General features: G+C 44.8%; 1 protein-coding gene across 1 annotated transcript in view; it reads right to left on the bottom strand.

The window, feature by feature from the left end:
• The window catches only part of LOC100015908 (lactotransferrin), a 28,175-nt gene extending 16,936 nt beyond the window's left edge, over nt 1-11,239 (bottom strand). The window contains exons 1-8 of the mRNA XM_001364547.4: nt 11,083-11,239; nt 6,587-6,750; nt 5,609-5,717; nt 4,688-4,876; nt 3,985-4,129; nt 3,142-3,197; nt 1,904-2,082; nt 513-681 (exon numbers count right to left, since the gene is read on the bottom strand). Coding sequence (XP_001364584.2) covers nt 513-681; nt 1,904-2,082; nt 3,142-3,197; nt 3,985-4,129; nt 4,688-4,876; nt 5,609-5,717; nt 6,587-6,750; nt 11,083-11,125 — 1,054 coding nt within the window. The 5' untranslated portion in view covers nt 11,126-11,239. The remainder of the gene's footprint in view (nt 1-512; nt 682-1,903; nt 2,083-3,141; nt 3,198-3,984; nt 4,130-4,687; nt 4,877-5,608; nt 5,718-6,586; nt 6,751-11,082) is intronic.
• Nucleotides 11,240-13,498: the final 2,259 nt, after the last annotated feature.

Here is a 13,498-nt window from a genome sequence, read left to right as displayed (position 1 = left end):
TATTTCCCAAATATTTCCTCATTCATTGATTGGACCTGGCTCTTCATGACTTTCCTTCAATGGCCTCGCTTTTCAAATCTTTAAAATCAGGGGAACAAATAGATGCTCTCTAAGGTTCCTTCTACCTTGACATTCTCTGATTCTGTGCTTCCCTAGAGGTGTTGGCTTGGAACTGCGATGGCTAGGAAGATTTGTTTGCCAATCAATTAATCAATAATGGGCTACCAGATTCAGGTGCTGCCAACTAAGAACCATCTGGACTAACATGACGTGTGGGAGACCCTTCAGAGAAAGCCACTTAAGACCTCTGAGACTCAGTCTCTCCACTTTAGCAATTGCCACAGATTTTTAGAAAATGCGTTGGGATTCTCAAAAGGCCAAAGACCTAAAAGTGTGGTGATGTCTTAGGATGCCTGCAGCTCAGAATGCTGGGACCCCCACAAACTCCCCCCCAAGCCCCCACTATATGCTGACAGCTTGGGCCCCTGGGCACGGGCCAGAGTCTCTCCTACCTCTCAGAGGCTTAATAGCCTGGATGTATTGGTATCCCAGGTAGAGCTCATAGTCCATCTTCTCAGGGACCTTCAGAAACCGGTTGGTAGAGTCCTTAAAAAGCAGGTCTTTTCCGTGAGGAGAGCTGAATAGACTGAATTGCTCCGATTTGCCCTTGCCAAAATGTTCCTATTCAAGGAAAAAGAGAACCATGAAGGAAAACAAGCTAACGGGGGGAAGGAAGCAGTCTAGCGTTCATGAACTCTTCTCGGTGTTCTCTCCTGTATTGAGTGACCTCCTCTGTTCTGTCGCTCATAATCATCATCTCAATATTCAATTTCTATAAACAGACCCAGTTTCTCTGGCTTTCCAGGATCGGTTCCTTTCTTCTTTTTAAAAAATCATTCTATTTTTTCCAGAATACGTGTAAACATCATTTTTTAATCATTGTTTTCTGACATTTTGTGTCATCTCAGTTTCTTTCACCAGTTGCCTATTGGATAATTCCATCGTCGTTTCAGACTCAAAACCAGAACTCATTATATTGTCTTGTCCCATGTTCCCATTTCTCATTCTTTCACTCCCCCCAATTCACAGTTTTGGAGTGATCTTCAGCTCCTCACTCCCTCCACCTCCAACTTTTCCAGTCCCAGCTCCATCCTTCCTCCCGCACGCATCCCCTTCTCTCCTCTACCCTACATCGCCACCATCACCTTATTTCAGTCCCTATTACAGTTGCCTCCTCAATGTTCTCCCTGTCTCAGTTCTCTTTCCTTTCCAATACATCCTTCACATGGCTGTCAACATGATACTCCTAAACCCACATTTTTCTGGCCCTCCCTTCATAACAGAGAAGAAGCCTGAATTTTTTCTTTTTCTTTTATGGGGTATTTACAGTACCTTCTATACATTTTTGAGTTACTAAACTTTTTAAGATATCTCTACATTTATGTGTCATCTGCTGGATTTCAGGTTCTTTTTGTAAATTTTACCTTTTTACTTATTTAACTTTAAAAAATAGTGTATTAAATATAAATATGTTGATATTATACAATACATATTTTATGCATTTCTGACTTTCTAAACTTTTTTGTGTCATCTGCCAACCTTTTTGTGTGTTGTCTGTAGCATCCTCAAAACTCACCCCCACAAATTTCCATTTAATTTCTTATGCTGATCCATGACATATCAAAATTTGATGGGAAAAGCAGAGATGTAGAAGGGATACCTCCATATGTTTTTTCCTTCTCTTTTCTTTTTCTGTTTCTCCCTGCCTCAGAACATGGCTTATGCAGAAAGATTTTCTATGATTTCGTATTTATAGTTTTCTATGGTGGAGGGACAGAATTTGGAACTAAGAATAAAATAAAGGCAAACTTTTTTTTTTTAAAGAAGAAGAGGTGACCAATACCTGTGCAGTGGAAAGCATCTCCCAGATCTGCTCTTCCTTGCCATTCACACTGCGGGCCAGAACAGCATGAGCAGGGATCCTGGCCACGTTGCAGTCTTTATACTGGTCCACAGGCATCCTTCTGTTATTAGGGCACAGGAGCTCATACTGGTCTCTTTCATCCTCGGTTTTAAGATTCTCTGCAAGAAAGAGCAAAAAATGAGCAGAGTTCCAAAGACGAAGCCATGCCCTGTGAATGCCTGCTTTCCTGAAGGAGTGTCTGAGTATCTGTCAGAGAGTGTCAGTACAATAAGCAGAACAATCTCAGACAGAAGAAGCATTTCTGAAGCTCCTGTTGGGTGCAAAGCACTATGCAGAGTATTCAATGAGATACATATTTCCAATTAAAGAAAAAGATCAGGAGGAAGAAGAAATCTCTAACTAAAATCTCGAGGGGGATCAGAATTCTAGGCACATACGAGGTCTAGAGCTTGTTGTGCTTCTAGAATCTTGGATCTAAGGGCACAAGAGATGATGCTCTCCCGATGGACCAGACTTTCCCATGAGGAATCTGGTTTGAACTGCTGGCTGGAATCCATTGTCCTTTACCATTTTACTTGTTTGGCACAATATCCAAACAATCTTCCTCCCCCATCCCTTGCTGTTGAGTCTCAGGGGATCCACTTTATATCTCATCTTTTTATCTACTTTATATAGTCCTTACTCTGTAGAACATCACAATCTGGTAAAGTGACCAAGGACCAAGGGGGATAACATTCATCTACAAGGATTAGGGCATAGGTAGGGGTGTAGATGGAAGGGTTCATTAATAAGCAGGGAAAGAGGGGGCAGCTGGGTGGCTCAGTGGATCGAGAGCCAGGCCAGGCCTAGAGATGGGAGGTCCTGGGTTCAAATCTGGATTTAGACACTTCCTAGCTGGGTCAAGTCACTTACCGCTCACTGCCTAGCCCTTGCTATCTTTGCCTTGGAACCAATATTGATTCTAAGATGGAAGGTAAGGGCTAAAAATAATACTATAATCAGTGAAAGAAGACCCTGAAAAGACAGTGTGGGAAACCCCAGTTATCTTCCAATAGACAGTAAATGGAATAACTTTAAAACCATCATGAACTAATTTTTCTTCTATTCTCTTCAGAAAGAGATTGTAAGGAGGAACCTAAGGGCAGGAAATAGAAAGAACAAGACTGAGGTTCGGCTGTGTACAATGCTTACAATACGTGGAGCGCCCTGGCACTTACCTAACACAGTTGTGTGTTTGACAAAAGCCACATCACCCGTACCAGACTTCAGGCATCTAGGGAAAAGGAAAATCACAAGAATGGATATAGTCTAGCCCATCATTAAGAGTTAATTCTGGGGGCAGCTGCGGGGCTCAGTGGATGGAGAGCCAGGCCTGGAGACAGGAGGTCCTGGGTTCAAATATGACCTCAGACACTTCCCAGCTGTGTGACCCTGGGCAAGTCACTTAACCCCCATTGTCTAGCCCTGACCACTCTTCAGCCTTGGAGCCAATACACAGTATGGATTCTAAGATGGAATATAAGGGTTTAAAAAAGAAAGATATTGTTGTTCACCTTTTTGTTTTTAAACTCTTATCTTCTGTCTTGGAATCAATACTTGGAATCGATCTTGGCACTAAGGCAGAAGAGTGGTCAGGACTAGCTAGGCACTGGGGTCAAGTGACTTGCCCAGGGTCATCATCCTTCATTTTTGAAGAAGACTAATGACATTACAGGGCGACGGCTTGGGAGTGAAATGGACTTAAGTGAAGCAGAGTTGCACAAATTTGTCAACTTCACTCTCTTTTGGAGTTATCCAAGTCCAGAAATCCAGCAGAGGTGAAGAGACAGGAGAGGGAATTGGAGGGATGATAGAAGGTTTCATACCGGCCCTCGGGGAAGAAAGAGCTCTTTTTTTTTTTTCCAGTAGACCAGACTGTGAGCCAGAGTGGGGGGGACTTTCCCCCAATTTAGGGGAGTTGAAGTCCATTGATGCAAGCCAAGAGTATCAGAGGGGCTGGGAAAGGTTGCAGGCTATTGACAGCCGGCGCTTCGCTGCCGCGTAGGGAAGGTGCAACTTACTGGAAAGCTCCGGAGTAGCCAAAGTAAGGTTCTCTGTCGGAGCAGGCGCACTTGTCGCTGCCCTTCCCGGCGCACAAAGAGCACAGTTTAGCATTCTTCTCCTGAGCACAAGGAACGCAGCTGCCGGAGAACAGCTTGGCCACAGCTACAGAGAAAGAGGGCATGTGGGAGACACATAGAAGCACCAGAGGGATTCCCAGGCCCGCCCTCTTCCCAGAAACCATATCAATAGCCGTCTGGGCCGTTTGCTTTTTACTTTGGAGGAATGAGTCCAAAGAGGGTCAGTTTACTTCCTGACTAGCCATATGACCCTGGACAAGTCCTTTAACTCCAAATGTCCGGCCCTTACTGCTCTTCTACCTTAGGAACTATATTTATTTTGATTCTAAGAGAGAAGGTAAAGATTTAACCACATCTACTTCCAAGCACAATGATTGCACTTGCATCCCTATCAATCAGTCCTGGGCCCATCCTTCAGGTGTGAATGCTGAACCAGTACTCTGGCCCAGCACACATCTACCTCCTGGCTCCTGAGAAAAGTCCCCAAGCCAGAATGAGATAAACTGGCTCTAGGAACTGTAGAAAAGGGCTCCCTCCAAGAAATCATTCCCCTGATGAAATCGCAGATGTGGCTGGGGAAAAAGGCAAAAACCAAAAGCCCCAGTAACGCCAACAGTGCAGCTGGCCCCCACGACTTTCTTACCTTCTTCAATAGGTTCTGGTGGTCCTTTCCAGTCCAACAAGCCAAGGGCATACATCGTCCCCACGGGCATGATCCACCCGGCTGACCTGCCCAGGCCGGTGTGACAGGACTTCTTCCCTTGGAGGTCCCTGAATTGGAAACCAGTTCCCTTCTTCACAACAGCCACAGCAAAGTATTGGGAGAGTGGAGCTATAAGAGATGGAAGAGAGACGAAGATGCTCAGTGAGAAGCAAAGGACAAGCAGGTGGCATTCTCCGCTAATCCTCTAAGAGATGGAAGAGAGGAAGATGCTCAATGAGAAGCAAAGGTGGTATTCTCCACCAGTCCTCTAAGAGGTGGAGAGATGCCAGGGAATCTCCAATCCTGGAAAAAGGGGAATTAGAAAACTCTTCCTTGCCTGGCATGAGAGGAAATAATCAGAGCCCCCTTTTCAAACCATTAAAAGCTGGGAATTTTTCCAGTGGTCCCATTCAGACAACAGAGTGGGCAAAAATAAGCCCTAGTGTTTTACAGTTATTAACTCCACAGTCTCTTCTAAGGCACTTTCCCAGCTAAAATGCCTTCAGTGTTTGAGACCAGAATGATGTCCATTATTGATTTTCTTTCTCTTCTCTGCCCCTTCTGCCATGGGTTTGAACTCTCCACTGCCAGACACCCATAGTGAAAATAAGTTCAAGGGCTAGAAATGTATAAGGGAAGAGGAAGAGTTGTTTAAATCAGGGCCTTTGCTAGAATCAAGGAATTTCTGGACATTTTATCCCAAAGCAAGAGCCCCAATCTCTCACCCATCAGTGGCTTCTCGTGAGAACCCAAACCTCAATCTCTGGACTGTCAGGGGTTGACCTGGTCAACATCCCAAGGGCTGTCACAATCCTATCTCCTGGCTTGAGAGCCAATATGTGTCAGTTAGGGAGAACTCACATGACTCAGTGCCATAGTCTTCAGCAACGATGGGTTTCAGATTATAGGGAACAAGACCTCCTTCGTAGATCAAACCACCATCGACAGTCTGAGCATCAGCTTCATTTTCCTGAAAGGGATGAGTGAAAACAGCCATGTCATCCTTTGCCTCTGAATTCTTATTCATGTAAGGGTTAGTTTACCAAGAAAGCATAGAATTTAAGAACTAGAAAAACCTTGATGAAGCTACATTGTCTTTTATCCTGCAGTGGACATGGTGAAGAGAGCCCTGGGCCTGGAGTCCTGAAGACCTCAGTTGAAATCTGTCCTTAAACACTTCCTAGCTGGGTGACCCTGGACATGTTACTTAACCCCCATTGCCTTGGAACTTGGAACCACTCTTCTGCCTTAGAACCAACACTTAGTATCAATTCTAAGGGTTTAAAAAATAATAATTGGGGCAGCAGCTGAGTAGCTCAGTGAATGAGAGCTAGACCTAGAGACGGGAGGTCCTAGGTTCAAATCTGGCCTCAGATACTTCCTAGCTGTGTGACCCTGGGGCAAGTCACTTAACCCCCATTTCCTACCCTTACCACTCTTCTGTCTTGGAACTAATACACAGTATTGATTCCAAGATGGAAGATAAGGGTTAAAAATAATAATAATAAATACTAATAATAGGACTGTCTTCAGAGTTGTTATTTCTGGATTTTTTTCTGCCCTGGATTTTCTTTTCTGCCCTTCTCTAATTTTTTACACAACTGGTTTGCCAACATTGATTGGTCCCAAGTATCTCCCTTACTTCCTCCCCTCTTAAGCTGGGAAAACATTTTTCCAGAATTACTGAGCACTAAGAATTTCTTAGAGACCCTCATGGAAGGGGCTGGGGGCTACCAGTATAATGAGACAAGGTAAGAGTGTTGGGGAGAGCAGGGGAAATATTCTTCCATTCTCCTCCCGCCACACTACTAAGAAGGAGGGGGCCTATGTGAAACCTACTGCGATGGCCTTGATACAATCCATGTGGGAGGTTTTCTTGATACAGGCTAAATTGGGAACGTTGACGGTCTTCAGGGCCTCTTTTAATTCATTACATTTCTTCAGTTCATTTTCTGATATGACACACCATCTTACTTGTTGTTCAGTGGTAGCCAGGCATAGCCCTAAAGGAGAAAAGCCAGAGGGGAATGAGTTTAGGACCTGTGAAATTCAGGAATAGAAGGCCCCAGGGCAGGTGAGGGAGCAGAGCAGGACAAGACCTCTTGTACTTGGATGTAAGAGAGGAAGATGGCCCCACCAAATAGACAGAGGAGCCCAGCCACCCAACCTGAGCTGTAACAACAGAAGACAGGCCATCCCTGAGACTGCCATCACTCTCAATTATCCAGGCCACCACTGCTCATTTCCTGGTACATTTCCCAGTCCTCTCTCCATCCATTCACATTTCTACTAAGCCTAGTAGGGAAGGGACCAAGGGATAGAAAAGACAATTCCTTGCCCTACCCCAGTGACTCTAATGGGGGAACTCTGTTTTGTGAGTGCTGATGATTCTATTTTTCATAAAGCCTTTCAGTATAATGCTTAAAATAAAATAGATAAGATTACAAAGGAAATTGTGTAATTAGAATCTGTTACTCTAAAAACTATAATTCCCAGCACCCCACTCTCACCTTATGTGCTGATGTAGGAAGGATATAAATTTGGTGTAACCCACCTCTCGCTCTCTTGTCTTCCTGTCAGGGCTTTTTAAATAGGCAAGGGGAACTTAAGTCAAGTGGTCTTAATTTTGTTAAATAATTAGCTTGTTTTTTTTTACTTGTTTCCTTTTTATTCCTCATACTTCAAGTGATTATTAATAAACTTTGTAAAATTAATCCTTGGAGTTGCTAGATATTAATTTAAGTCCTACAAAGCCAACCCTATCAAACTTGTGTTGTTTTTTTTTAATTTTCAACCTCCAGGTTAAGAAACTGACTTATAGAGAAGTCGAATCAACTTTGTTGATACATAAGTCAGCCCTTTAACTATCCATGGTTTCCTGAGCACGGGGTCCTTCATTTTCCCCCTTTTATACCTCCCTATATGGCAAAAGAGAGGCACCTCATGTGTCTGGTTATGTTACATGTAGAATTAGGAAGACTTGAACTCAAAGCCAGTCTCAGACACTTCTTGGCTGTGTGATCTTGGACAAGTCATTAAAACTTTGTATGCCTAGGAGCCAACTAAGTGACTCAGTGGATAGAGTGCTAGACCTGAAGTCAGGAAGACTTGAGTTCAAACATGGCCTCAGACACTTCCCAGCTTCTTGACCTTGGGCAAGTCACTTAACCAGCAACTACCTCACAAAAGCTCCTCTGGAGAAGGAAATGACAAACCAATACAGTATCCATACCAAGAAAACCCCATGAATAGCTATGATCTGTGGTCCTGCCTGAATAATAATAATATATGACAAAATATTTCTCTTTTTTTGGCTATCTTCTAGTCTTTCCAAACTTGGCTAGCCATTGATCTAGTTTTACTGAAGGGTTAGTAAAAAGAGCACCTGATTTGGAGCTAGAAGAAAAAGGTTCGAATCCCATCTCAGCTACTTATAACCTATGTGTCTCCGGGCAAGTTATTTAATTAACTCCCCTTAATTTTTGCCTCTGTAAAATGAGTGACTAGATACCTTATAAGACTCAAACTGAAATCTGTTTCAGTTATAGTATTATCTAAGGTCATTTCCACCTCTAAAGTTATAAATCTGCAGTCCTAGGACAGCAGTCACAGAGTCCATCACCGAAACCATAATGGAAACTTTCCTAACTTCGTAGGAACTGCCAGGTTTTGCCCTCAGTTCACTTTGTCTTTGAGAAGCCAAGTACACCTCCATGCCAAGATGAAATATCAGAGGAAGACTTTAATGGAGGGAAGAGTCTGTCCATTATAGGTGGGTATAATCAGGATCTGGCCTCAAACACTTCCTAACTATGTGACCCTGGATAAGTCACTTAATCCTGCTTGCCTGTTTTTTCATCTGAAAAATGAGCTGGAGAAGAATAGGGAAAACCAGTCCAATATCTTTGTCAATAAAACCCCAAATGGGGTCAAAAAGAGTTAGACATGACAACAAGGGAACATAAGCACCAGTTTACAGGAAATGTGTGTGTGTGTGTGTGTGTGTGTGTGTGTGTGTGTGTGTGTGTATAATCGTAGTATGTTTTACAAATATGCAGAAAACCAAAACACAAAGTCTGGCAGTTCATTAAATAAGGATTGAAATATCCCATAGTTCCCGCCCATTCTCTTTCCTTCCATGAGAAGTGTTCTCACATAATTCTAAATAGTTTTTTGCAGCGTCTTCATCTGCAAAATGAAAGGGTTATGTCTAAGGTGGCTTAGAAGAGCTGGAAGATCTGCACGATTCCTCCTCCTTTCTTGAGCATATAAACAAACCTTTTCATGGTCTAACTGCTGCCCACCTTTCTAGACTTATTAAATTTTACTTCCCTTCAAGCACCTGATGTTCGAGCCAAAGTAGGCTTCTTGCCATTCATATACATGCTGTTCCATCTCTCCATTTCTGCACAGGCTGTCCCTCCTGCCTGGAATGTCCCCCCTCCACACCTTCATCTCTTAAAATCTCGGCTTTGTCTCATAACTAGGCTCAGGTACTGCTTCCCACTCAGGCGTTTCCTTATCCCCCAACCTTAATCTTTTGTGTCATATATCCTGCACAGTAATTTAGACCTCAGAGACTTTGAATGCAATTAACTCCAACAGCTTCATTTTATAGATGAGGAAACTGAGTTCCAGAGAAATGACTTAACCCCCACTTCCAAGGGCATATTTGAAGTAAGTGGCAAAACTAGGATTTGAACTCAGGTCCTTTGACTTTTATTCCAATAGTCTTTATGTTGTAGTCCTTCAACACTAGAATTTAAAACTTAATTACCTAAAATAATTTATTAAACTAGGAAGCTACTATGAGGGTCAGTTAGGGCGAGATCCCCTCTCACCCTTCCCAATTTTGCTCTCTTCCTCTCTAGCTTTCCTGGAAGCAATGGGTGAGGGACACCTTCCCAGCTTAGGATCTTGGGTTCCTCCCTTGGTGGGGTAGAGCTGCTCCTTCCCATTAGACTAAGGCTTGCCTCAGGCACAAACATTCCTTTCTAAGGCTTTGCTAAGAAGCAGAGTTGACTTGGGAGCTGGCCTCAGAATTCATGTCCTTGTTATATTATTTCAGTGGCATCCACTCTTGGTGACCCTGTTTGGGGTTTTCTTGGCAGAGATACTGGAGCAGTTTGCCATTTCCATCTCCAGCTTACTTGACAGATGAGGAAACTGAGGCCAATAGGGTTAAGTGACTTGCCCAGGGTCACATAGCTAGTGTGTGTCTGAAATGACATTTGAACTCAGGAAGGTGAGTCTTCCTGCCCCCAGCATGACCTGGGTTCAGTTTCTGAGGCTTTCCTCAGCCTCCCAGGAGCTTCTATCTTTTTGTCCCTATCCTGTCCCTATCTTCTATTTCTCCTATCACATCTGGGGCTAAACATCCATTTGGCTGATTGCAAAGGTAAAACTAATGCAAGAAAAGAGGAGTCTTTTTGTACCTGGGAAGCAGGGACGTTTGGGGAAACTTACTCTCCTGGTAGTTTCCCAAATAAAGCCAATGAGGCTTTATTAAACAATGAGGAGTATTAAACCCCTACTGTGTGCTTGCCTGCCAGGCATGGTGGTAAGCCAGCCCTGGGGCTTAAAGAAAGGGCAAAAATATTCTCCTCATGGAGCCCTCCAAGGCAATCACTTCCCTCCCCGGGGACTCTGTGTCCCTGTTCGAACTTGGGGGGTTCCATGAGGGCAGGAGCTGCCTGGGCTTCTGCATTTCGACCCCCAGAGCCTGGCCTAGAGTGGCTGATAGAACATTTCTGTGATGAGCATAGACCAGGGAATCTGATTTCTATCAAGTTCTCCTCACAAAATGATCTTGGGAAGTGCTTCCTCCCACCCTCTCCAAACCATCTTTGGAGTTGCGGGCCTCAGAGACCACCTGCCACTTCCACAATGCTTCCGTGGCCAATGGAAGGGCAGTGTTGGAATGAGGAAAAGCTGAGTGGAAGTTCTATCTCAGACACTTATTAACTGTGCGTCTACTGGTGGCACCTTAGCCTCCATGTCCTCCTCTCTGAGCTGGGACATAAGAGTCTCCTGGATTGCTGGGAGGACCCAGAGGGGGCCATGGACAGAACTTTAGACATTTAGATCATTGCTGGATCTCATGAAAGCAGATCAGAATCTCCAGACAGCTGGACTCTGGGACTAGCCCTCCTCCTGCTGGGGTCTGAAGATAAGGATGGGGATGCGGTTCTGGCCCCCTCCCATGTGCCTCTGGGGAGGGTCCTCCTAACTAGGCTGCCCGCCCCTCCTGCGTTGTCATGGGGTTCCCCAGGACCCCCACCAGCCGGCCCCTACCACAAGCCCTTTCACTGTCCTGCCCTCCAGGGCTCACTTACCCAGGATCCCGAAGGATAGGAAGGTGAAGAAAGTGAGTCTCATTTCTGGGTGGGTGCTGGGCCTGGCAGCAAGGGGGTGATGGGGCTTCTGTCACAGAATGACCCCCGGGATTCTGTGATGGCTCCTTAGCTGCTCTGCTGGCCCTTTTATAGAAGAACAGGAGCTGTGTTAGCAGAATCAATGACCTAACAGTGCTTGTCCTTCCTGATTGCCCAATCCCCATTCAACCACCTTCTCCCTCTTCCCTGTTCCCTCCCCCTTCACATTCCCCCTCCCCCTCCCCTTCCCCCTCCCCTCCTCTTCCCCCTCCCCCTCCTCTCCCTCCCCCTCCTCCTCCTCCTCCTCCTCCTCTTTCCCCCCCTTCTGTCCTCTGATCATTGCATTTTCAGTAAGGCTTGGGCTCTGTTACAGCTCTGCTGGGCTGAAGCTGAAGGAAGGAGGGAATGCTGATGCATAGGGAGGGATGGGGTGGAGGATCTATCTGTCAGCATTCCTTCCTTCCTGCATAAGGAATAGTGTTTTGGGAGGGTCTCTGGTGGCTCAACACCTTTTAGGGGGTCTTACACTGGTTTAGTGGGAAAGGCCTGAATTTTGGAGGTTTCCCTCTTTACTCGGGTGCTTATTCCCTTCAAATCAGCTGAGTCTGGACCTGGAATCAGGCTCATAACCATAGCTGACATTTGCATAATAATACTCAGAGACCCACAAAGTCCTTGGCTTCTGCTGTCTCATTCGAGGGTTTGTGAACCTCACCAACTCTGTGAGGTCCTACTAGTCTTATTCCCATTTTACAGATAAGGACCATCCAGCTGAGAGAGTTGGTGACCTGCCCAGGAGCAGTAAGGTTAGTAAGCTAGTAAGGACTGGAGGCTGGATGCAAACTTACATCTTGCTGATGGCCTTGGGTATCCCCAGATTCATGGGTGCAAGAAATGCCTGCATGATAAAACTCTCTACCTGGACAAGTCGGCAATTTCTCAGCAACTTAGGATCTTGGAAAGTTAAGAGACTTGCCTAAGATCACGCAGTCAGTATCCCTCACTCACAAGATCTGACCCCAGTTCTCCCTCGCTTGGATACCGGCTCTCTATCTACTACCTAGCTATGCCTCTCTTCATTTCCCTCGAGTAAATATTCTTCATGGAAATGAGTGCAGTCACAAAATCGGAATCTAGTGATATTTATTCTAACTGTGTGTTGAGGATGGGGAGAGGGATGACTACTTAGTAATAAAGCACTGAAGAACTGTGGGATCATCCATCCAGAGCTAGGAGGAACTTGGAGGGCATCTGGTCCAGTGCCTTCATTTTATCAGTGAGGAAACTGGAGCCCATTTACGTTAACTGACTTGCCCTAAAATGTTGTTTTGTAGAAGGCAGCTGGGTGGCTCAGTGGATGGAGAGTCAGGCCCAGAGATGGGATGTCCTGGGTTCAAATGTGGCCTCAGACACTTCCCAGCTGTGGGACTTAACCCCCATGGCCTAGCCCTTACCACTCTGCCTTGGAGCCAATACACATCGTTGATTCTAAGACAAAAGGTGAAGGTTTTGAAAAAAAATGTTGTTTTATACAAGGAAACAGACAAATTGCCAATAAGTGTGTTGCCCAATAGAGGTCCTTCAGAGAACTGCTTTAATGAACTTTAATGGGCATATAAGGTATATGGAGATATCAATGTAAATGTAAACAGATTTCTACAGTGCTTGGAAGCTGCTTAGAAAGAGCTCCTCATCCTTAGGTTAAATCCTCCCCATAACCTTGACTATATCAACCTGACCTCTGCTACTGAACATTTATAAACCAAGCTGGCTCTTGTTCAGGCTCGGAGAATTCTGAAGTTATCAGAGCTGGACTAGAGAAGTGTAACTATTATCAGAAAGGCATCTCCTACAGAAGCTCTCCGTTCCCTCCTTTGGGCCCAAGGCAGCCTCCTCTGATCTCATCTGGAAGATGTGGATTGGAAACAATTCAAGGGAACCCACTAGGCTAGAAGAGGAAAGATGGGAATTTTCATCCCTAGGAAATTGCAAGCTCCATATTCAATAAAGGCCACTTGTTCCCAGTGCTTATCTTATCTCCCTCTATAAGATGAGTGGATAAGGAGCAGCTAGGTGACTCGGTGAATAGAAAGTCAAGCCAAGAGATAGGAGGTCCTGGGTTCAAATATGATCTTGGACCCTTCCTAGCTGTGTGGCCTCTGACAGTCACCACCCCATTTGTCTAGCCCATATTGTCTTTTTGCCTTGGCCTCAATACTTAGTAATGATTCTAAGGGCTTAAAATCATGTAAATGGATGAAAAAGCATTTTTACGCAATTACTATATGCCAGACTCTGGGCATATGATATAATCCAACCTTTCTTGCCCATAAGCAGCCTACATTCTAATGGGAAAAACAGAATGCAGAGTGGCCAC

The sequence above is a fragment of the Monodelphis domestica genome, chromosome 4 (assembly GCF_027887165.1).
Source record: "Monodelphis domestica isolate mMonDom1 chromosome 4, mMonDom1.pri, whole genome shotgun sequence".
Lineage (NCBI taxonomy): Eukaryota > Metazoa > Chordata > Mammalia > Didelphimorphia > Didelphidae > Monodelphis > Monodelphis domestica.
The sequence above is the reverse complement of the archived record's forward strand: the minus strand, read 5'-3'. Positions and strand labels throughout refer to the sequence as shown.